Genomic DNA, 25,209 nt, shown 5'->3' on the forward strand with positions numbered 1-25,209 from the left:
GTGCTCCTCTGTCATTCTCCCAGCTTCTACTTCTATATTTGCAGGTCAGTCAGTGTGTACTGCTTCATGTCTGGGGACTAAAATGGGACACCTACAATCAGGATTCCCTCTTTTCTGGAGACTGCTTCTAGGAGTGACTGCACCCCTTTCAATTAACCTGTCTAGGTCTCTCTCATTTGCACACACACTCCCTCCAGCCACCTGGTTACACAGGTGAAGCTCCTGGCACCGCCGATTTCACTCCTGACCAAAACCGGTTCCTTCGAAGTCCCTACCCCGGAATGGATCAATCAAAATTCCTTCCCTAGACCTCAGCTCCTGGCCAGCTGTGCATAGTCACAGCTGGCCACAGCCTGGCCAGGTCGGCATATAATTTCAGGCTGGGACAGTTGAGTCTTTTCCCAGAAAATTTGTAAATGGGAGAAAGAGAGAGACAGAGAGACCTTGATACATGCACTTAGGAACCACTGGCCATCATGGCTTGTACCAGATAATCAGGAGGAGCAGGGAAGGGGGGAATACAGTTTGCAGAGGAAAGTATGGATAAAGTAAGCACAAAAGTGAACAGAATTTCCTGGTTAACCCCAGGTGCAGTCCCACCCCCGGTTTCAGGCTATTCCTTAGGTTTGGTGCCCCACACACCCTTGGGTTCTTGGACACTGCTGGTTCTCTCCTTTTTTACTTAGGCAAGAGGAGTCCATTGCTGTTTGGGGGATCAAAAGGACAGTTAATGCATGAATAGACTCCATATTTAAGTATAGGACCTAAAATGAAGAAATATATAGTTTCTTCCAGATACGCTGTACCCACCACCAACAGATCAATCACTTGCAGTGATTTTAGAGTCTCAGACAAAAGAAGTTCAGTCACTGGTCAAAAGCCAAAAGGTTCCCAGAGAGTTTGAAGAAAAAAAAACACTCCATAATAGATGGCTATGTGAGGAGTTTTAACGATGTAAATGAAATGGCAGAAATCATTTTTCTTACAGTTCCATCAGCTTCATAAGTTGGGGCTTTGAAGAGAGGTATTAAAGAAATGCACTTAAGTAGATTTGTTTTAATTTTAATGAAATGAAAATTTGTGCATATTATAAACCTCATCAGTCTGTTTATTCATAAACGCTTTAAAAATTGTCATTTAAGAGTTATCTGTTAAGCCTGGCCCATATGCAAAAGTTGTGTGTTCAACTTTTGTATGTTCCTGGTCAGGGAACATACAAGAATCAACCAATGAAATCATCAGTAAGTGGAACAAATAATCAATGTCCCTCTTCTCTTTTCTCTTCTCTCTCTCTCTCCCCCCTTTCCTCTCTCTCTTAAATCCATAAATACAAATTTAAAAAAATGTTAAAGTATTTATGAGTAAGCACATTTTTGCTTTATGTAGGTAAATGTGGGTAGCATTGGGAGTTCCTCTTAGAAGCAGAAGATAATAATAACACTTCTACGTTTGAATTTCAAGTTCAATATCACATTTGGCATGGATTTCAAAGTCTTCCAGGGGTGCTGCTTTGTTCACAAGGAGGTTTTTCTTGTTTGAGCCCTCTTGCATAAGACTCTCGGAGGAGAGCAAAGAAAAAGATTCACTACATGTTGAGACATGGAGAAATTAGTGAGCAGTGAGCGTAATCCGCCCAGTAAGTAAGCATTGCCACAGCCTCTGTAAACTTTTTATCAAGTCGATTACGGTTTTTTTCCTTAAAAGATTGGGTGTAAGAGGAGAGGACCAGGTGCTGAAGAGAAAGCAAGCCCCCGTCTTGGTGTTCACATGACTGGAAGTAAGCCAAGTGTGGGTCAGTGGCGGGGCTCAGCCCAAGTCCAGCACCCATGGAGGCTCTGGCCTGCAGAGAACTCTAACTCCTGTCTTCATCTTTACATTTGTAACTGCCTTCTTTCTCTCACCATGTCCTCTTTCCCCATCCACACAGCCACCCCTCTATCTCCTAGCTACTGCTCTCAGCCCATGCTGGAGTCCCCAAGTCAGCAGGAAGGCGGGTGGTGACTCAGCCTCAGACACAGGAGGAACTCGCCAGGCACCTGAGTGGCAACTTCTCTGTGACCACCTCCTGTCAGACTTCATTTTCAATCGTGATTTCTTCTCTCCAGTTGTCTTAAAATACATTTAATAATAAACTGGGCTCTTATGAAGCCCAGGTACAGGAGGAAGGGCCTCTCAGTCGTAAGAGTGTGTTGGGCTTATCCTCTCCCTGCTGGAGGGGCAGTGGGTTTGCTCTGCACTGTTGTAAGTTCCAACACAGGCAGGCGTGTTGCCAGGGAGAGAGGCTGCACGCAGCTCCCCTCCTGCTGAACATCGGCGGACACTCACTGATGCACTTCACTGGTCCGGATCCTGGTCTACACTAACGGCACCGCTGTTCTACAGAGACACGGGCATTTCCCATGTCCATGCACCTGAACGTGGCCTTCTTTAAAGTAAGCAGCCCAATTATCCTCTCCCGACAGATCAAAAGTCAGTGAAACTTTGGGGCTATTTCTGAAACCTCTAAATTGCTCCTTTCTCAGGGCCTTTGCTGTAGCTGGAACTTCCCCCCAGATCATCACCAAGCTCAACTCTTACCACATTTGAATTTCTCTTCAGGCATCATGTCAGCAGAGAAACACCCAGAACCACCCGATTTCAAGTAGCTTTGCCAGCTCTGCCCCATACCCCTCTCCTGCTTTATTTTGCATCTGAGATCTTGACACTCCTTGACCTTATATTCCAAATTATTTGTTCACCGTTCACCCACACTAGAATGTAAGCTCCTGAAGGAGGGACTTTGTTTTGTGTGTCACTCTATTCCCAGGGCCTAAGTAGGCCCTGGCCCTCGCTGGGTCCTACTGGAATGAGCGAACAGGAACAGAAGCCAAATATCTCAATTTCTAGCATAACATGTGCTCCCCTCCTTGTCGGTTTTAATTTACTACTCTATGATTTCTGCCCTCGGTTTGCTGACAGGGGTTGATAGATGGATAGGTCTCATGCTTTCAAATGTCTTGTGCCAAAGCAGAGATGCTTCATTTCAAGGTATGTGAATCATCAAAATCTGGTGTTGATGGAAAGCAGAAGGAGAAAGAGCCCTGCACTGTTGGTGGGAGTGTGGACTGATATCATCTGCCGGAGGACAATTTAGAAAAATCTAATAAACAGGCATTTTGTTGACCTACTAAATTCTCAAATAATACAGTTCATAAAAATAGTCTCACAAATGCTCAAAGATGTACACAGAAGGATGCTCATTGCTGCAATATCTGTAATGGCGAGAGATAGAAATAGCCCATAAAACATCAACCACCGAGTGTGGGGTACAGTGTAATCCTGCACAGTCACTGAAGAGAATTAGGTATGTAGATACCGACCTCCAAACAATCTGAGATACATTGCCAAATGAAAAAAGGCACACTGGAGAGCTAGCATGAATATGAAGAGCACACTTCTGTACAAAAATCATCACTAAGTGTGTGTGAGCGGTACACACACACTTTCATTATTTTCAGGAAAAGCGTCTGTAAGGCAGCGCATCAAACTGTTGACTGTGCTCTGGTCTCTCCAAACAGAGAGGACTGAGGGGACTTCCACTCCCTACACCATAAATTTCCATAATGTATAAGTTTTAGCAACAAACATGTATTACATTCATACTGATAAAAATAGTAAAGGTTTTAAACATCATTTCAGTGTTGCAGCCAAAGCATTTTAATATTTATAAAACTGCTTACCTACATTCTGAGCTCTAGTCTCAATGTTCAGATTAACAAATTCTGTCACCTCCCTGGGCTTTATTTATTCTTAATCCATAAAAGGAGGCTAGGAACTCTTGCCCTGTCTACTGCTCAGGGTTACTGGGTAGCTAAATCAAATTCATAGGGCAAATTTTAAAAGCATGTTAAAACCATGAATTCCAAGAAGCCATCATGTTACTGTTTAAGCTTCTTGTTAGCATTGCATTTTGTTTATTCCTAGGAGGCATTTGTGTTAGGATTTGTACAGGTGAGGAAACTTAGGAGGGAGGGAAGTAAATTTCTGCTTGGAGAGCAAAGCTGGAACCAAATGCTCGGACTCGAAGCCCGTGCGCCATCCTGCTAACCCCCCAGAGAGAAGGCAGGGGCCAAGGCTCTGGAACTGTGAGCCCCCCATGATGAAAGTGACGGGGTCATGTCAGGAGCAGTAAGAAGCACCCTTGGGGCTGCACAGTAAAATAAAACTGCACAGCAAATCTATACGTTTCCTATCCTGCCAAGCGTGTTGGTCCATCCTTACAGATGATCTTGCACTTGCACTCAAATAAATGCATTGCTGCTTCTATTTGAAGACATAAGAAACAAGAAACAAGAACAGGTTAGGAAAATCTCTTTAGACTATTCAAGGTTTTTTTTAAATGAAAAAATATAGACTTTGATACAAAACTTGTTACTTGGAGGGAATACAGGACTTGGAGAAAGCAGATGTCACGCTTCACCCCACCAAGCAGCAGGAGGGGAGACTGTGAACTAGGAATCCCTAACGGTTTGCTGGCTATGGCGCTGCTGCCATTATGTACAAGTAAGGCGTATGAACAGGAGGGCCGGACAACACATTCCACCTGCTCCGTGTCACCGTAACCCTAAGAGTCATTACTCTTACCAAGGCTTCAAAGAAGAGGGCCCGTTTCCAAATAAGGCAGGTGGGCTCCAATTCCCTCAGCTTCAAACAAGCACATTTTAGCCCAGTATTACAAAGTTCTATTAATTTTCCAGCACCAGAGGTCTAGTGAGAAAGTAAACAAGATAGTAAGTTTATTGATCACAAAAGATTATCAAACAGACTTCCCAGGTACATTTTCCTTAGGGCTGACAAAGGCATTGGAAAGGCGTTTCAGTTACGTGGCCGAAACAATGGGCACCTACCAATTACACTGCCTCTGGACATTACTTCTCAGGTAATAATGATTATTCTCTCTTCCTCGGGAGTGTCAGCCACAGGGGTTTCACAGAATTAAAGACGTCTTCTTGAAGACTCCTTTGCTTAGGTGATTCAATCTGACAAACGTTCCCCACACCCAACCATGGGAGGCATAAAGGTAAATGAGACGCACTGGTCCCTGCCTCGAAAACTTCTCCACCTGACATGGAGAATTCAAATGAGAAATTATCAGCCTAATTTGCACTTCTCTGAAAGTCCGAGTCCCCAGGCCATTCTGAGTGTCCACGTGCCATCAGCACAGGCTCCTGTGCCCAACTCAGACTCACGGCTGCTGAGGACCAGGAGCCCAGAACCAGTGGACCCCGCCACATGGTTAAGTTTAGGAGGCCCTCCTACCCTCTCACTGACAGCTCCTTATATTTCTCTGCTTTCGATTTTAATGAGTCTTCCATATGCAGCCTTCTCTAAAATATTTTGGGGCAGGAGTTCATTCCCCGCTTCCTCCAGAGCGCGATAATACTGGAAGCACCGTTTGCAGGCCATTGAGAGAGGTCAGCGAGAAGTCCATGTTCATAGCTTGAGCAATATTGTTTTCTCCTTCGGACCACACCATTAAATGGTTTTCATTACCCACAGAGGGACTACTTGTGTCAAAGCAAATGAGATGTGACACAGACTCAACCTGGCTAATTTCAACCTAACAAAACAGTGTATTCCTAATAACTGAAAGAACCAGGCAATGTCAAAAATTAGTCAAGTCTCTTTACAATAGGCAGAGAGAAGAAATGTATTAAATAGATGGGTCCTATTAAAGCAATTACACAGTACCAATGTGCTGAGAGTTTTGAGGGGCTACCCCGTGGTTTATTCTCCTAGGGATTAGGGTTGGGTGTGTATTTTCCAAAGGTTCTAAAAGAAATGCTATCTTGGGTTCTCTAAGGAACATCAGAGATTCGGCTCTGGGCCTCTCCGTTTCATTGAGCCTCTTCTGTCTCTAAACTGCCATTTTCTTTCTTCTTTCAGTCATCCAAAAGTAGAAGTCTGAAGCTGGATCCACCCTCTGGCTGCTCCCCCAGGCCCACCTCCCGAGGCACCTATTGCTTTAATGTCCTTTAAATCCATTTTCCTTTTCCCTTTCTCACTGTTATCACAGTAACTCTTGTACTCAAGGGTTTCCGGATGAAATGAGAATATGCAGAAAACTTGGTAGTTTCTTTCAAATAGGCACATTAGGGTTCTGCCGCACAGCAGACCCCTGATTTAGAAACTGGTCTGCACGTATGGAAGGGGCGAGAGCTCGTGCACATGTCAAAAATGTTGCTGGGGGTCCTGATACACAGCACCACACTGCCTCCAGAAATCACTTCTCTAATGAGTTGTCTGGGGCCCGCTTCCGCAGCCCTCCACACCAAGGCCCTGGAGCCCGGTAGACCCCATCTCTGGTCAGGAGAAATATGACAAGCCTCAAGCCTCAGTTTAGCCCTAATACTGGTGTCTGTTATACCCCCACCCTGCTAATGAGGTCTCCACGGTGAGCCGCCTGGTACTCCAGGTCTGCTGAGGCTGGGCCTCTCCCCAACTACCCCTACCCTCTCAGGGACCTGCTGGCTTTTCAGAGGATGTATCCACCCATCCTGATCCCTGCCCAGCCTGGTCCAGGTAGGAAACCAGGTCCCCACTACCTGCAGCCAGGCTCTCCTGACTCTGATTTCTTGCTGACCCCAAGGTGGCCTCCTGTACCTGGTTGTCAGAAGAAGTGACATCTGTTGTCCCCAGATCTTCTGCCTGGACCCCAACCCTTCCCTGCTGGCTCCTGGGCACTGTCCTAAGGCCCATGCTGCTGTGCTGTACTGCCCTCCAGGATCTGCCACTTTACACAGAGGTGTCTGTGGCACTCCCCCAGCACTGCCTTAAACTGCAGGCACTGGCCTTCGTGAGCCTCTCCAACAACCTGGCCCAGCCTGCCAGCCGCCCCGGCCTTTCATCTGCGGCAGAGCTCGGACAGTGGCAGCTCGAAGGGGACAGGTGCTTTCCAACTGAATGTGGCCAGCCCCCATGTGTACTACTTCCTTAACTTTAAATGCAGGTCCCGCCATCACTTGGTGACCCTTTCCTGGTCTGGTGTGTTGGAGAAACTCCACCTAGAAAGGTCACCAGACCCCAGGGGGCCATTGGTGAGAGGTGAGGAAGTAGCCCACATGCCAAGAAATGCTCAGAGAGCTCCTAGGAAACTCGAGGGGAGCCCCGAGACCCTAGAGAATGTATCTCCTATGGAGACAAGAGGGCTATGAGGTTGGCATCTCACCTGTCACGCTCACCATACGAAGGCTGCCTCAGCTCGCTGTCCCTCACAGATAAATGTTGTCTAAGACATGCATCGGTGTTCTCCAATTAGTCCTTAAAGAACCTCAGGGGAATGAAGCTCTCTTACAGAACCTTCAAACCCTAGTCTACTCTCTTTTGCCGTGTCCAAGGCTGTCCCTGGCTGGTGAGCCCCATGCACCCTGGCTCAGCTGTGTTCTCTGAACATCCGGTGCCAGGTGAAGCCAGTCTCTGAATGACCCGAGAATGCTGCTCTACCCTGAGGCTCTGAAGCCTCCTGAGGCAGATCTTATTTCTCCAGGGCCCTAAAGCCTAACCCTAGGGCCTTCAGAGGGGCCACAGAGCCAGGTAACAGCAAATTGCTCAGTTTAGAGAGAGATCCCATCCTTCTTTGGCAGATCCTGAAGACCATGGCCCCTCAGGCTGAGCCTGACCATGGAGTTCCCACCTGGGCCAGGTCTAGATCTGACTTTTCCCCCTGCCCCCAGCAGAGAATTCTCCTGTGTTACCTCATTCCTGAGCTTAAGGGGCTCCAAGAAAGCCCACAATTTGACAACTTTCAGACTGTCCATGTGGGGCTCCAGGCTAGCCATTGTCCCTTCCCAGATGAAGAGAGTCCAGAATCCAGTGACTGGTTCTTGGCACTGTCCCTGGGAACTGCATTCAGAGAGACTCCCCTCGTCAGGAGGGTCTGCATGACTGATCCCTCATTATAAAGCAGCCAGCGAAGAAGAATGAGGAAGCCTAAAGACATTCCAGGCTCACACGACTGCTACCCTTCCTGACTGCAAGTTACCTTAAAATAGAGGAACAATATTTCTGCCCCACGTTAGAACAAATGGAGGAAGTCCAGCTATTACCCCAGAAATTAGCATTCACCTCTTGGAGGACCACCTCTATGCCCTTCTGAGGGTCCATCCAATGCTACTGAAAAGCCACAGTTTTAGCTTCTAAGCTGCACAAAGATTCAATTGGCATGCCCAGAAAAAGCTCGGGTCTGCCACCCACCTCAGCATCCTCCATGGTTCCCTGGCCCCAGAAGAGGACACTGAGTGCCACTCTGGGACGGCGTTCATTAAGTCCATCGTGTATCCGAAAAGTTGCAGCAGGACATACAAGAGGCCGTGCAGATCCTAGGAACTTTGCTCCATGTTTTCCAGTTTTCTGAACCCTCAGAAACAAATTCAGTATAACTGCTCTGGAGTCCAGACCCTTCCACAGAACATCAGAGACAACTTCAAGAAGCCCCAGAATGCAAGAGTTTGAAACACATTCCGGGGAGGAAAACACTGACCTTCTGAGGCAGGAGTTGTTCAAGTCACGCAAAAAGTCCTGACCTTTCACTGATGGGGTCCTTGAGGTGAGGGCAGTCAGGAGACAGACTGTTCCAGCTGTAATACTTTCCTGCACAGCCTTGTCCTGGACCTGCAGAGGCAGGCTCAGAACAGACACAGGGCAGGAAAAGACCCTTCCCTGACTCGCCGGTGAACCCACTTTGTATAAGCTGTCAGTGGGAGCCCTGGGGCTGTCCCAGCCATGCCCTCAATCTTGTCAGGGCTCAAGCTGGTGGTATGGAGCCTCACCCTGGAAACAGGCACATGGCTGGGGGAGCGAATTTGATGAGACGAAGTCCCAACGTGCCCTGCGTCATAGTAACTTGGTCCTGGGCTAGTTAAGGCCACGGGGCTGAAGTGAGCAGCCACGGCCAGCCTCACAGTTGTGCACGCGGCCCACCCAGTCACTCAGGGCCTGCCCTCACAAGGACCCACCCTTCACTTGGCTTAGAGCTCTGCTGTGGCTATCTTGAAATCCAAACTTAATTTTATCTCTGAACTTATTTTTTATAAGTGGAGACTAATGGGATAATGGAACGTGGGGTGAGCAGAGAAGATACGCAGAAGAAAGTAAAGAACTTCTTTTTTTAGCCTCATCTGAGGATATGTTTATTGATTCGAGAGAGAGACGAGGGGATTTTCTCTCTCTCTTCCTAAGAGAGAGAGAAACATCAGCTGGGTGCCTCCCATATGCACCCCAACTGAGGATTAAGCCCCCAACTTTTGGTGTACAGCACGATACTCCGACCAACTGAGGGTGAAAGTAAAGAACTTCATAACTTAGCATCTTTAGTGGTACATTTTCCTGCCTTTTTTTTTATAAGCATCTCAGTCCTGTCATCAGGCCTAATGTAACCACCACCCAAGTAACTGGCTAACTGTGAAAGAGGGAATTAAAGAGGTAATAATCACGAGGAACTCTCTGGAGGTCCCTCAACCTCTAGTCCCACGCCTAACAAACAAACAAAAAAATCTTTTTTGCCTTAGCATCACTCACCAAGTCAATGCTAGCCCCAGGATTACCTGGTACTCTCTTCAAACTCCCTTCACCTCAATAAAGAAGTCCACTGGTGAGAACCAGGACCCAGGGGCCGTGCATTCCAGGACACAGATGGGGAGAAGCTCGGCATGGCCCGAGCACGGCTGCTTGGGAAGGAAGTGTTTGGAAAAGAAGACTGGGAACAGAACTGAGAAGGGGCTTCTAATACCGGCTCAGGAATCTGGGCTTTATCTAGTATGCAAGAGGAGCCAAGAAAAGATTATGCAGTGTTAACTGTGCTTTTTAGGTAAATGCTTTAGCTGGTGATAGGGAAGAAGGTCTGAGGCCAGAAACACCAGAGGAAGGAACCCAGACAGAGACTGTGGCAGGCGGCAGAATGGCGTGGCTTTGTCTAAGGGATGTGGTAAATCTGAGGTACCACTCCAGCAGGCTTGTTCCCTAACTGGACATAGGTGGTGAGACAGGGGGCCACACCTAGCGATCCATGTCGGAAGGCAAGGCTGATGGGACCTGCACTGCAAACATCCAATTCGACCTGTGGAGCAGGTTCACGGGGGAAGAGGAAGTGCACAGGTCCAGGCATGTCCAGGCGTGTGTGCAACGGGCACCTGGAAACAGATTTGGATCTGACGAGAGGGACTGAGGATGGAGACACTGCTCTGGGAGGCATTCACAGAGAGGCCTCGGTCCACACCACGGGAGTCAGCATGATCACCTGGAGAGAACTTGCGGAGTCGAGAGAGCGAAGGGCATTTCAGGGATGGCCAGAGAAGGAGAGACTGGACAAGAGACAGAGAAGTGGGGGAAGGGGGGAGAAACCATCAAACCGTAGTATGAAGCAGGCAGCCACGCAACAGGGAGGTCAAGCCAGATCTCTAAATTCGACGACTAGGTGATCTATGGTGGATTCATCAGCGTAGTCTCAGTAGGGGCAGAGCTGGTCAACCCCAGTTTGAGTTATTACTAGGACAAGAAAGGAAAGGAGAGAGACAGAGCAGTAGTTAGGAAGGGGAGGTAAGGTCAGGCGCTATGATTAATTTTTAATGGTCAAACATGCAGGAGTGGAAGAATCAGGATGAGAGCAGGCTCCTGGGAAGGCTGGAAGCAGTGGGCTTTAGAAAGGTAAAGGTAGGGCTGGGAGCCTTCGCGGGTTGGCTAAGCTGGTGAAGGGAGGGGAGCTAGGGACGTTCGTGCCAGATGACTTCTATTTTCTCAGTGAGAATGAAGCAGGAAGGTGATGTCAGCTAGGGAAAGCCCAAAGGCTTTAAGGAGTCTTAGTTTCCAGGATGGATACCTGCTTCCTGCTTCCAGGTTTCTCTGACTCTGGTCACGTGCCTGTTCCAGCTCTGCCTCCTGCCAGAACGCACACTCCACTGATTCCTCCAGGAATCAGCCTGTTGCTGATAGATGTGCCTTCCCACAGTGCCTGCTTGGACAGGCCAGCTCTGCCTCTCTCTGGCTCCTGAGCCACCTGTGACCCACAGAGCCCTGTGCCAGTCCCAGCAGTCTTCATTGTGACCTCTCCCTCCCACACCCCTCCCATCTTTCTAAAACTCTGCCCTGCATTTAGCAGCCCCCACCTTCCTCCCAACCCACCAATCCCCTCGAGACCCTACAGGTGCTCTCCATTGCCATGCGAGGCAATGTAGCTATAGGCTGAAGACTGGCCACAGACCTATTTAATTCGACCTGCAGAATGTTTTAGTGAAAGCTGGATATATCCAGTTAGCCACAAGTGCCACCCTTCCCTATTGCATCATACCCATCCCAGGCCCAATTCACACACCAATGAAATCTACCTGCTCTCTGCAGGTGTCTGACAATAAAGTCACACAATCTTTGGATTCAAGGACTTCTATTTTCTGACTCCCATGTGCCTCTCAAACCAGACTGCAATTACTATGGAAACCCCTTACTCCAGAAAGCAGCCCCCCTGCCCCCTTTTTCCCACCCCAGGCCCTGGTCTGGTCTCCCTAGACATGCGCACACCTGTCTCCCACCCTGCTGTCCTCCTCTCTGCAACGCCTTGCCCTCTCCCCCCCCCTTGTCATTCTGAGCTCTGGCTCAAATCTTACTTCTTCAAGGGTCTCTACAGACCATTCACAACATTTCTTTTTTTTTGGCCTGTGGCCCTTGTGTCTATTCCTTTGTCATCTTTTTTTTCCTTTGGTAAGTTTCCTATTTCCTCCGATAAGCTTATTAAAAGGATTCTTTGTGGGCTGTACACAGGAAAAGCCACAGAGAGCAGATCTGCCCCTGGGTAACCCCACACGGGAGCCAACCACTGACTCACACACTTTGGCCTTCTGCTGTCATCTACTAAACATCAGAGCAAGCACAGAGTCACAGTGCCTTCGGGGCAGCAGCCACATCTTACAGTGAGCGCACTGCCAAACACCTAGTAGGTGCTCAGCACCTGTTTATGATGAGTAAGTACAAACAGCAGAAATCTCTTCTCGTTCCAAAACCATAAAGGCTAACACAGGCCCGCTGGTGGGCAGTAAACTCTCTGACCTGATGGAAAAAGCCAAGCCTTGTTGTGTGTCACTGTCACTGAGGCATCACCCAAGGCCATGTGTTGTCCACCACAGCGAGAAGGGAGACCCCCTAGAAGGAGGAACTAGGAAGACCGGATCTCTGGCCACGACGCTAGCAGTGATTTATAGACAAGGTGAACTTTTTGGTTTTTCGAGGTAACAGGATCCTTCCTTCTCACACTCTGCAGAGTTCCAATAAGCACCTGGTGGGGAGGCAGAGCAGGTGGCTGGACTGAAGGGACAGCCAGGGGAAGGGCTGCTTGCCTGCGGTGTCCCCCAGCCAATACCATGGGTTCGCCTGCCCTTTCTCTCCCAGCTTCCGTGTGGACCCCTAAGGTCTGTGACAGGCTGGGATTCCGGCACACACCCATTATTCCCTATTCCCTACCAACCTGTTTGCTTTATGTACCCACAAGCCACAGACGTCCCCAGCACAAACTTTAAAAGTACAATGTTCACACATATTTGAGGAAATTCTACCATGGGTCAGCATACACCATGCTAATCCAGGCGTCAGCCCGGAGGTGGGACAGGTGATCATCACATTCTCCTTTAGCAGAAATCAAGGCCCTGTGGCGGGGGGGGGGGGGGGGGGATTCCTGAATTCTGGAACTCGAACCCTTCCAGGAGGCCGGGTGCTGGTAGAAGGGTTGGAAATGTAGGTGGATAACAGAACTTCTCTGCTAAGTGAAATAAGCCAGAGAAAGACAAACACTGTATTTTATCACTTACATGTGGAGACTAAAAGAAAAAAAGCCAATTAAAAAAACCCAGAATGAGAACCCCTGCAGGAGCTGGAGGGTACGGATGGGCTGAGAGGAAGGAGGGAGCTACTAAACATGGAGCAGAGGTTTCCGGGTTGGAGAGGCTGTTGTCAGGGGCGGGGGAGGGAAAATGGGAGAGGTCGGTCCAAGGTACAAAACATCGGTCATCGGTTCTGAGGATCTAACACACGTCGTGATGGCCACAGTTAATAATACAGTATTGCATACTTGCAAGTTGCTGACCGTACACAGTAAGTATTCTCACTACAACAAAACAGAATAACTGTGTAAGGTGATGGTTGTTGAATTATCTTAATCTTGGTAATCACTCCACAACATACACATATATCAGAAAATTACGTTGTACACTTTAAATACATACATTTTTACTTGTCAGTGATTTCAGGAATGTGGGGGGTTGGGAAAGAGGTAGAATCTGAGAGGTGTTTCTGTACCCCGCACTCAGGAAATAGTCAGTGTTTATTTGTTCTGGCCAAAGAAGAGGGTTGTAGGTTTCTATGAAGAAGAAAAGCCAGGAAAAAAAAGTTCTGAAGGTGGGAGAGTGACTGGGGGTGAGAGAAGCAGAGCAGACTGGGACGGGCACCCCTGTGGGGTGGGTGGGGGATGGGGGAAGGAGGCGGAGCAGGACTGCACTGGCAACAAGGACCATGAATGGGGAAAATGACTTTTGAACGGACTGCAAAGGGAGGTCCCTGCAACACCCATGCAGGGGACAAGGAGAAGAGCTGGTGGCCTGACATGAGACAACAGAGGGCTGCATACAGCAGAGGCGGGAGGGGAGGGGCAGAGCTAAAACCGTGGTGGTGGAAAGGTGTCAAGAAGTGGAGACAATCTGAAAGGGTGCGGTAGAGTGGCATGCGACCACGGGACTTTAAAACAAATTTTGAAGGTGTTTACCGTCTAATATCAGACATTTTCTCCACCACCACCACCCCTCTCAGAGTGGAGGGTCTGTGGAACAGTGTTTCTGGGAGCAGTGTCTGTGAGGAGATTACACATCTGCGCCCGCTCACTCAGTTTGCCCTGGAACAAATGCTTCGCTCCCTGAGGGCCGTGCTGCAACACCGTGAAGCGCACAGGAAAAGCTGAAGGTGCTCCTTGGATTAGCTGGCTCAAGACAGAAGTATGAGCATCCCTGGACTCAATGTTCTGAGTCTTGGTGCCTGGGTGGCTCGGCTCTGAAAAGCATCAGGCATTCCGATACGACTGCACCACAACGAGAGAGTGCCTGCGTGCCGACAATCTGATCGTCTCACTCAGCATTTCTTAAGGCAAAGCTTTAGTTTTTTTAAACAGATATTTGATTGCTAAAGCAAGCAAGGCAGCAAATATTGAATTCAGGCTTCTGTATCACAGAAGCCACTAGAAGGCCACAAAGCTGAAAACAAATGTTTCAGAATCCCCAGGGGCTCTGGTGAGCCTCTTCAGACTCTGGGGTTTTGCGTGTGCACGAGCGTGTGTGTGTGTGTGTGTGTGTGTGCACCCCCCTTTTTAAAAATGGAGCATGCGCATTTCATTGAGGAAGGCCAGAAACAGAAATTTAATCAAAGGGTTCTTGGTCCCCATTCTTTTCAGACAAAGGGCAAATTTCCAATCGTAGTAATGACGCTAACAGCACCTGATTAACTGGACATCCTGGCAGGAAGCATTAGTAAGATGAGGGTAGTTTCTTATGAGAACTGTCTTGTAGATCTATGCACAAGATACTGATGCTGTATTATGGGATTCTTATTATGCTAACAGTTGATGGTCAGGGTCTCGCTTATAATGTTTTATTCATAAATGTTGCAAAAGTGAAATGAATTATTAATGTAAAGATTATCTGTCAGAGACAGGAATCATTAACAGAATTTCACTGGGGCTGCAGTGGGGGCGTTTATAGGGACTAGCATTGCAAGTGCAGAGCTTTTCAGTTCTGTGGTGACCACATGTTCAATTAGCCCTGATCCCCAGGAACCAAGCTGGTACCATTTGCCAGCAGTCAGGCAGCCTCTGCAAAGCCTACCAGTTAGCTTCCTCCCTGTCCCCACTACAAAACTGGCCATCATGATGGCACCAACGTAGGTCTCTAGTCTCCATCTCTACAGCACCTGTGGATTTACAGGGGTGTGGCAAGGGCATTCGGCTTGGATGCTGGGCAAGACCTGTCAGGGTCAAATTAAGGCCTAAGAGGAGTAGCTTACTCTCCTTAGTGCTTAGCACTTATTATAAAAGTTGCTTAGTACTTACTATGTGCTCAGCACAATGCTAAGTCACGAAGCAGGTAGGTGCACTGCTCAGTCTCACAACTTGGAAGTGGCAAAGCATTTAAATCTGGTTCCCTCCCTATTCCAAAGTCCCTACCTCTTGCAATTTACTTTAATAAGCATAAAGTTTGAGGACAGTGGAGCTGTCCTTCCTGGGAGACACTGTCCTAACTGTGACAATCATGCTGCAAAATCTTTAGCTACACTCTGAGAGATCAAGTGACTTCAGAGAAATAAACTTCACTAGAAATCAAGGGACATACAGGTTACATACTTCTTCCCTTTGATGGATGCTATTCTAGCCCCATCACTTATAAGAGGCTGCTAAGTAACCTTGAAGATGGGGTCCTGGAGCCAAACTGCTCGATTCTAATCTCAGGTCTCTTCCAATCATGGGCAAGACAACAAACGCCTCTGGGCCTCCGTTTCCTCATCTGGTAATAATAACAGAGCCTCCCTCACAGAGCTGTCAGGAAGACTGAATGAAATAAAACACACAAATGCTCAGAACCACACATATCGCAAAATGAAGATTAACTATAATTATTTACACCAGTATGGGTCTATGGGCAAGACACTTAAGTCCACTCAAGTTTCCTCACCTATAAACAGATCTGCAAAGTTGTTCTGAGGATTAAGTGAAAGAAAACCCTATAAGCATGTCACGTGCAGACCTCCTTGTAGGAGGCACTCACAAAATATCCACTTGTTTTCCTCCCTCTCCCCAACGTAGCACTGTCACTTAGTCTTCTGAGACCTCAGTCTCTCACATTGTACAACGAGATGCCCACTCGTTCCCCAGCCACCGCGACCTCATGCCAAAGGCCAGCCTGCGTGTGAGGAGACCTGGGTTCTACCTACCCTTCCAGCTTTTGAAAGCCACTTCTTAACTTCCCTACACCTCGATTTCCTTACTTATCCATTCTATTACAATCTCAATGAGTGTGTCACAGACAGTGCGCTGCACATCAGATATGCAAAGATAGGTCAGGTGCAGTCCCTGACTTCAAGGAATGCACATCCTAGTTCAACATAAAAGCATGTAGACAATTTAGTGTGCTAATTATGGTATAGATGAAACAGAGGCGGCCCAAAGGAGGTGGCAATCAGATTTACAATACCTAGGTAGGACAAGGAAAGATCCAGAGAACACAGGCCCTGGAGTTGAGTCTTATAAGATGAATGGGAGTTTCCCAGGCAAAACCAGAGGAAAGGTATCCCAGCAAGTGCAAAGGCTTAGGGATGCAAAACTAGGAACCGTAAATAATTAATCATCACTGAGTACAGGGTGCATCCAGGGGAGTGGCGGGAAAATAGGATAACGTCATCCCCGCTTGCAGGATTTCTGTGAGAACGAATGAGAACAATGAACTAAAACTCTGAGAAGCAAATGGTGTTGCAGAAATGCCATGTATGCTTGTCAGCAGCGCTCTAGCAAGACTCACAGCGGTGCTTTGTTTTACCCGCGTCCTGGCATGAGAACTCTGAGCACTGTTTCTTCTGTCACCATCGCCTCGCCTTTTCTTCCTCCCCCTGAGAGAAGGCAAAGAGGACCTGGCATTGACCTAAATGGAGAGGTGCGGGGGAGGGAGAGATGAGAAGAAAACCACGCAGCTCTCTGTTTCAATGACCACAAACCTTTTAAAGGCCCTTAACTATAATGTTTCTCATATTTTAGAAGAGTTTAGTTCTTATCGGCCGAAAAAAAAGAAACTTTAACCTTAAAACCATGGCGTATTAAATGTTTTTGACCATAACCTATAGTAAGAAATACATTTTATACCATAATCCAGTACACACACACCCCATTCATTATAAAACATTCCTTAATACCTACGTGCAATGCACTCAGATAGTTTTCTCTTCTATGTCATTTAAAAAGGTGTCAGTTATGATCTTCTAATTGATTCCATTATTTGCTAATGGGTCACAACCTCCAGTTCGAAAAACACCACCCTAAGAGACAGGAGGGTTCATTGAAGATTTCAAAAGTGTGGTTCACAAAGCCCTTCAACCCTTCTTTTCTTTTGCATTTCAAGACATTGCCAAATAGAAGCAAGTCCAGCCCATTTTCTGGGAAACAAAATGCCCCTGGGTGCACCGTTCACAGGGTGCGCTGCCTGACAACACATGAGAGGTTTCCGTGTGGGGTTTCTTGTGTTTGGTTGCTGCAGGTGATTAGGCACGTTGACAAGCTGACTTTCAACAAACAGGCCTCTCCCCTAGCCAGGCCCTGGTGCGCTGTGAAAGTAAGATCATATGTCCCGGTGTCTTTTCGATGAGGACATTCAACGAGCAACTTCTTTCACGTAAAGGGCCCATGACACATCATAACCCAGAAGTGAGCAAGCAAGCACTCTGCCTCAGGGCTGCTGAAATGGGAACACGATGATTAGATGCCTTTCCAATCATGCGCAGATTTAAAATTCACACCACCATTATCACTACTACCACCTCCCTCAGCAAGGAAAGAATCTGCTCCCCACCCAGCTCTACATACTGCTGTGTCCAACCAGAATCCAGAGCTGGAAAGAAGCACCAAGGTCATCTGGTCTACCACTCTCCTCCCAAAGAGGACGGCCAACTAAACCTTTCCAGCACACAGCTGAACTATTTCCTTTTGTACCACAACACACGGCCGTGCTCCATGTGGCTGTCCTTGGGGACGTGCAAAAGCTTTAGAGGTTTCTGCCATTGCACTTTTGGTTCTACTGTGTCTCCTACCATGGATGTTTTCCCTTCCTGCCATACAAACCCCGCTTACCCTCCCAGATCGCATCCAAGCCCTCTAAGAAGCCTTTCCCAAACCCCGCAGACCAGGCCATCCCTTCCCCTTTTTCTCAAATGAGATTCAGCTCACTGGATTTCAGCAGTCTTTGGCCTTTTAAATGCCATTTAACAAACAGTTAATATATATTTGATTAACTTCCTATTAAAGGATGTTAAAAGAAACCTCAATCTTAAATGAATGTTTTTTACAACATACATAACAAGGAGTAAATAGAAAGGTTCAGCATTTTAATATAAAGATATTTAAATCAGGTAATCATTATAGAAATGTGTTAAGCTATTAATTTCCACATACTCAGAACCTGTGACAGTCATGGCAGTCAATGTCAGCACTGCTCATTCTTCTGAAACACTTTCAGGTGGGCGACACCCGCCTCAGGCAACTGAACGCCACCTGCACGAGACAGAGCAGCCAAGGGGCTTCCTCTCTCAGCTGCTTTGTGTTATCATGGGACCATTGAATTTTATAACTCTGAAAGACCCTAACAATTATTTATTCCACCTTAGGTGAAAAAATTTAACTGCCCCCCCCAAAAAAACGGTGAGCTAATGTGCTTCAGATCAGCCTTGTGGAAAATGACAGCATTGGGGCTAAAACCAAAATCTTTTTTTTCCAAAGAAATCAGGAGTTAGAAGTCTGAAAACCTCACACCACCTGGCTCTTCAGTTTCATTTCCCCTGTCCACAAACTTCCTGTCTTCCACCAGATCCCTGTCTCACCACTGAGGAACGTATCCAAAACCCCAACCCCAAACTGCCTTCCTGTCGTTAACCAACTCCCCAATATTGTTCCGTCCTGATGTCACGACTTCTCTTATTTTACTTGGCAATTTCACTGTTATGCCAGCGCTTCCCTTATCTAATACCACACTTACCAAAACCACACAGTTGCTTTATTTTAAATCCTCTGTATGGTCCAAAGTTACATACAAAACCAAAGCTAGTGACCGTGACTGCCTCACAAAGAGTCCTATTCTTTCCACTTGGGGTTACAGAAGTCTTTTTGAGCTCATGCTGTATGTGGACATAATATGCTGGAAAAAGAAAGTTTTCTCCTTTATCAGGCAGGTGATTTCTCAAGACACACAGCCAAGCGAATGATTGCATCTGCAAGTTAAGCGAGGAGAGGAGCAGAGTTCATTTGCACCAATAAACAACCAACTTCTCTCTTTACCAGAAATATCTTTTCTTGCCTATGTCCTTGTGAAGGTTCTTGAAGAAGAATGAGGTGGTCAAAGCAGAAAACAGGACAGAGATGAGACCAGTAAAAAGTCCAAACAAATCAGATCAGGCTGCAGAGCGTGGTGATAAAGGGTGGACTCTGAAGGCCATCCGGTCGGTCATGATTCCAGCAGTAATAGCTGCTGAACGCCCCTGGGCATACGGCTTGAACCCTCTGCTCAGTTTCTGCATCTGGTAGATGGGATAATGGGGGTACCTACCCCCCAGAGTTGCCATGAGTATTAAATAAGGTAATATGTGTAAGAGTCTTAGGACAATGTTTGACATCTATTAAACACTACATAAATATTTGTCAACTAAAATCAATCCTGAGGTGGAAATTATTTTCACATCACGCTGCGTGTCTGCTGGTCTCTGAGTCTTACCAGCAGGTTCAGGACTTAGAGGTATCGTGATGGGTCCTGTACCATGCTGTGTACACCCTGCAGCCTCGGATGTAAACCGTTTCCCAAGGATTCATCCTACAGGTCCTTTGCATCGGGACCTGACAGGAATCCACTGCTGGATCTCTCACCGAGGGTCCCCGTTGCTGCAGCCACTTCACAGGGACGACAAGGCCCGTAAAACCACAGACGTTCTTGTCCACCCACGTGCCACAAATGCTGCCTGTAACCCAGGACTGGAACTGAGGGACAACAGACCACCCAGCACAGAGAAACATAATGAAGGGAAAATTCTTCTCACCCAATGTTTCTGCTTGGTGGTACGGGGCTCACGAGGCAAAGCAAAGTTCTCCGAGGCTGCCCCAGAGCCTCTCCTCCCTCTCCTTCTTCCCTTTACTTGGATCGGGCTCTTGGCTACACTAAGCACAGCCTCCCCTCAAGATCACTAAGCCCCGCTCAACCCCACAGGCTCATGAAACCCCCCGCTCAGGAGGATGACCACCGCCGACCCTCCCTTTCCTTCAGGGCCTCCCGGTCTTGCCTCCTAGGACACCGTACTCTCCCGGGTTTCCTGAGCAGTCCTTCTGGACCGCTTTGCTGGCTGCCCCCTCTCTCCCTCCTCCTCACACTGGAGTGTCCTGAGGCTCATTCTTGGGTCCTCTTCTTTTCTCCATGACGAGCTCCTCCTGTCTTGTGGTTTAAATTACTGTTTCTCCCCTCAATGACTCTCAAATATCAATCTCCAGCCCGTACCTACTCCTGTTCTCCTGATTCATACACCCAACTGCCTACCCAGGGACTCCACTGAGATGCCTAATAGGACCCTAACCTCGGCCTGTCCGAAACCGAACTCCTGGCCTTCCTGCAAATGCCCCTCTTCTGCCTTCCCATCTCAGAAATAATGCTCCCCGCCTCCCCTCCTCCTCTCACCTTCCCTCACACCTTACCAGCCAGCACATTCTCTCAGCTCTACCTTCAGAGACATGCAGGAGCGGACCATACCGTATCACCTCCAAGCCGCCCTCAGCCCTCACCATTGTTGTCCCTCCTGAGCACTGAAATACCCTTGTAAGAAATTCTCCATTTTTGTCCTTGCCCGCTACAGTATTTTCTCAAAACAGCAGCCAGAGAGGCGCCATTAATATCTAAGTCAAACCACATCGCTCCTTTGTTCAAAGCCTTTCAACAGCTCCTCATCTTACTCAGAAAAGCCAAAGTCCTTACAGTAAGTGCACAGCCCTACACAGTCTGAGTGGCCCCATCCTGCTCCCCAGTATCTCTGACCTCACCTCCTCTCAGTCTGGCCCTCCTCACTCCACTCTGGCCACAGTGGCCTTCTGTCCAGGGACCGATGCTCACTGCATCTCCGGCCCAGAACACCCTTCCCCAGACACCCACGTGCTCGGGTCCCTCACCACCTTCACGTCCCTGCTTAAAAGTCATCCTCTCGATGAAGCTGCCTCTCACGACTCTTCTTAAAACTGCAAACTATACCTGCTTAGCACTCCTCATCTGCCTTCTCTGCTTTATTTTTCCCAATTAGATTCCTCAACCCTTTACTTTATAAACATTATAATAAAATTCTTTGGTTTATCCCTATCAGAATACTCATTTTGTCTTCCCCTACTGGAGTGGACCCTTGAGGCAGGTGGGGTCTGTTCTTGTTCACTGCTGCATTCCTGCTACCTACTAAGTGCCTTGCATACAGTAGGTACTCAATAGATATTTGCTGAATGCATGGGAAGATTGGCTCGCTTGGTTCCCCTTACCTAAGACAGTCATCACTGTCTTCATCAGCTTCATGGGCGTCCTCCGGCGGCTGATAGACCCACTTGTATGTGGAGACAAGACATTGGTTTTCCTCTTGACGTACATGTAGATCCGCAGGTACACCACCAACATGATGAAGAAAGCCAAAAGGTTGGACACAGTCCAGAAAATGAGGTAACTCCTGCTGTAAATGGGGGCCAGGGAAGAGCAGGAAGAGATGTCACACAGGCAATTCCAGCCCAGTGTGGGGACCGCCCCCATAAAGATGGCAATGGCCCAGACAAGTAAAATGAGCAATATCACCCTCTTTTTGGTCAGGTTGCTATGGACCCGCATCCTCATGATTGACATGTGCCTCTCCACAGCAATCACCAGCAAATTGGTCAGGGAGGCTGTCAGGCTGGTGTCCAGAAGCCCCTGGCGGAGGAACCAGCGGTGGACGGTCAAAGTCCTTGAAATGGGGCCCGTGTTGAACATGAGGAACACATAGGCGATGCCGGCGAAGAAATCCGCGGCCGCCAGGTTGGCCAACAGGTAGTAGAAGGGGAAATGAAACTTCCTGTTTTTAATCACCGCTGCGATGACCAGAGAATTAGAAAAGAAAATGAACAGACAGAAAAATGTTCCAACACATAAAACGATCACAAGCTTTGTCCCTGTCCAGTCGTCGGCGGTGTCAGTGTTGCTCTTATTATAAAAAAAGTCCATCTGCTTATCATAGTGACACTCATTCATTGTGGAGAAGAGCTGAACATCCTGGAAAGAAACGCAAAGAAGAGACAAACATCATTCTTTGCAAAATCAATCGATAAACCGCCCCCGCTGCCACTGCTAAGCCCCTGGTCTGGCCACTTCCTCTCAGTCCCTCAGATCTCAGTGAATGTCCCTTGCTCCGAGACCCAAGCTCTGGGCCTCCTATCACAGCACTCACCTCACACTGGTAACTGGGTCTGCGTCCCAGGCCAGGTGCAAGCTCAGTGTCCCCATTATAATCCCAGGGCCCCTTTGCCCTGACTGCCTCCCAGCAGGTATTTGCTGGATGGTGGCTGACCGGTGGCGGAATGAATCAACGAATAAACGATGGTGGAGGCAGCAGTGAGTCAAATATTCTAAGCCCTGCCATATCCACTTGGCACTGGTGATGGTTACGGCACAGAATGGTAATGCTTCCTCCTGGTGGTTTCCAGCTCATTTCTTATTCATGGGTTCTGTTCATTAATCAAAGGCGGCTTGGTAATGCCAGGCACACTGCTGCCAAGATAACGGGTGCTGAGTTACTTTTCACCTGACCAAATGGCTTCCCTGTGAGATCAGTTTTCCATCACTCTGATTCCTTTTGCCATCTTTTGGTTTCAAGCTACCATGACAACAATCGCTTGTTAATAAGCATGTGGGGCAGGGCTGGAGACTGGTCGCAATACTCCTTCCTGACCTTTTTAAAAATTCCTTTCTTATTCTCTTAATCCAAATGGTACCAATGGGAATTTGTTTGCTGGATTTTCCAACTCGGTCACTGTGGGTCCGGTTCCTTCCCTGGGCTCTCCTTAACACAGCGGTGGCGGAAGGGCAGGCCTCCCCTTGGCAGCACTGAGATCTGGGGTGTGGGCAGACATCCAAGGATATGAGAACATACCTGCCAAGTGAGGGCCAGTCCTCTGGACACACGTCTGAAAGCAGACCCCAAACTGGACTATCAGGCAGACAGGGAAGATACTAATCTCAGGATGAGACCTCTTAGATCCCAAAAGTGAGGGACTCTGGCCAGGGACAGGCTGGGCAGAGGCTCTGAGATTGCCCGTCCACCTATGCTTGGCAGGAAGACCAGGTGTTCTGCCTCGCAAGGGTCTGGATATAGGCCTGAAAGGTCCTATCAAAGGAAATGGGCTGAAAGCCAGGAAATCTAGCTTCTGGGGAGGATAACCATGGGCTCCAGCACACGGAATGAGGCTGCAATTTATCTGCTGGAGACCCAGGAGGCTCAGAACCTGGGCATTCACTGCTGGGAATGAGGTGGCTCTGACAGCCAAAGCTGAACAGCTTTTAAGGTTCTTACAAATTCTGTAATCCAATACCACATGCAGAATCAGGAGACGGGTATCGGGTATCGGATATCAATTTGAAGTAGTACAAAATGTATCTTAGGTAGTCTTCCTTTTAATTTACATTTTAATGATAAAATGATACTGTTAAGTGAAGTAGACACATAACTCTCTGCCACAGCAAATGGAAGGTAAGAATTCCACTTTACATGCTTAAATAGCCAACTGAGCGTGGTCTCAAGAGACAAATAGTTCCAGTGCCTTTCAATTATGAGGAAGGGGGACTCGATTTTAATAATGACAAAAGTTACTCTCACAGACATTCACCAGTATTTAGTTGCCGGTATCAGGTAACTCCATACAACAGGCCAATATAGCTACAGTTTAATGTGATAATTTCCCCAAATTAAAGTATAGATATATTTGATCAGTTTAATAGTTTCTTAATATTTCAGTAGCTGAATATACTACACTTTATTTAACCAATCCCTAAATGCTGAACACTTACATTGTTTCCAGTATTTTGCTTTTATAACCAAGGTGCACATTCTTGTGCACTAATCTCTATATACTTGGCCAATTATTTCCTTAATACTAATCCACAGATTTCAAGTTGATGAAGTAAAGGACATAAACTTGTTTACAGGATTTCTGATTCGTATTATCAAACTGCCCTTGAGACAGATTGCATTTATAATCTTACTAGTAGTGTATGAATTGAGTAGAAGATTCTAATCTAGTAAAATTCAATTTAAACATCCAAGGAAAATATTCAGCTTGCAAAAATGTTGAAAGTATATAGAAATTCAAAAGAAAAATATCAAAGAACCACATGAAAAATTTAATGATGCAATTAATGTGTCCTTTCACTATTGAAAAATAATGTTTTATTTTGCTATCTGCTGTAGATACCTGAAACACATTTCTAATTTAAAATTATATTATCCTTAACTTATCAGCAATATGAAGATTAATATGTAAGAAAAATTATGGAATTATAATACTACCCCAAAAAACCCTTTAAAATTTCCTAACTTCTTTTCAAAGGAGTCTTAGCACTTTAGTTTTGATTCACAAATTTGGTTGAATTTGTAATGATATGATATCCTAAAAACCTCAATGACTTTTACCTAAAAAAATCTTCAAGTTCAACTTTCCCCATGCAAATTAAAATGGCACATTCTTAGACGTATTTTAACAAAAATGGTCCTGAGACGGAGAAGGAGTTTTGTCTTAAAAGGCAGAGAAACCACGAACATCCAGAGGCTCTGCCAACGGCTTTCTGCCTCTCAGCCTCGAATTCTACTTTTGGGTAAAACAGACAATAAGAGCCAAAAAAAAAGTTCATATAGAAAATTGGTAAAAAGTATTATGTAGGCTAGATGCAGCCTTTTAAAATCACAATTACCATAAAGTTGTGGTAATATAAGAAAAAGCATATGCCATAATTTTAATTGCAAATAATTATATACACACACATATTTATATACATATACACACATAGACATATAAATATGTATAGTGTCTTGACTTTTTTAAAGATACGGAAAAAAGATAAGAAAAAAGTCTCCAAGTATAATATTAAGAATGATGGAATTGTGGGTCATTTAAAAAAATTCTTTCCAGATTTTTCTGTTCCACATTTTGCATAATAAGTAAGTGGGCCTGTAAATGCTGCTTTACCGATTCTGTCTCAGGAGCGCAATTCCACTTGGTGTGTTGTGCTTTTCTTTGACCACTGCAGTCTGCGACATCAAAACTGACCTTCAAAGGAAAAGACTCAAGGAGTCGCTTACGCTTCTCATTACTACACTGACTAGCAAAGCACAGTGTAGTTATTCAGTGAAAATGAAAATAAA

General features: G+C 46.8%; 1 protein-coding gene across 1 annotated transcript in view; it reads right to left on the reverse strand.

The window, feature by feature from the left end:
* Positions 1–25,209, reverse strand: part of LPAR3 (lysophosphatidic acid receptor 3) — a 69,770-nt gene that overhangs the window by 24,070 nt on the left and 20,491 nt on the right. Inside the window, exon 2 of the mRNA XM_037163958.2 lies at positions 21,311–22,067. Coding sequence (XP_037019853.2) covers positions 21,311–22,046 — 736 coding nt within the window. The 5' untranslated portion in view covers positions 22,047–22,067. The remainder of the gene's footprint in view (positions 1–21,310; positions 22,068–25,209) is intronic.

Source organism: Artibeus jamaicensis, unplaced genomic scaffold, assembly GCF_021234435.1.
Source record: "Artibeus jamaicensis isolate MK-2021 breed Jamaican fruit bat unplaced genomic scaffold, CSHL_Jam_final scaffold_1019, whole genome shotgun sequence".
NCBI classification, from domain to species: Eukaryota; Metazoa; Chordata; class Mammalia; order Chiroptera; family Phyllostomidae; genus Artibeus; species Artibeus jamaicensis.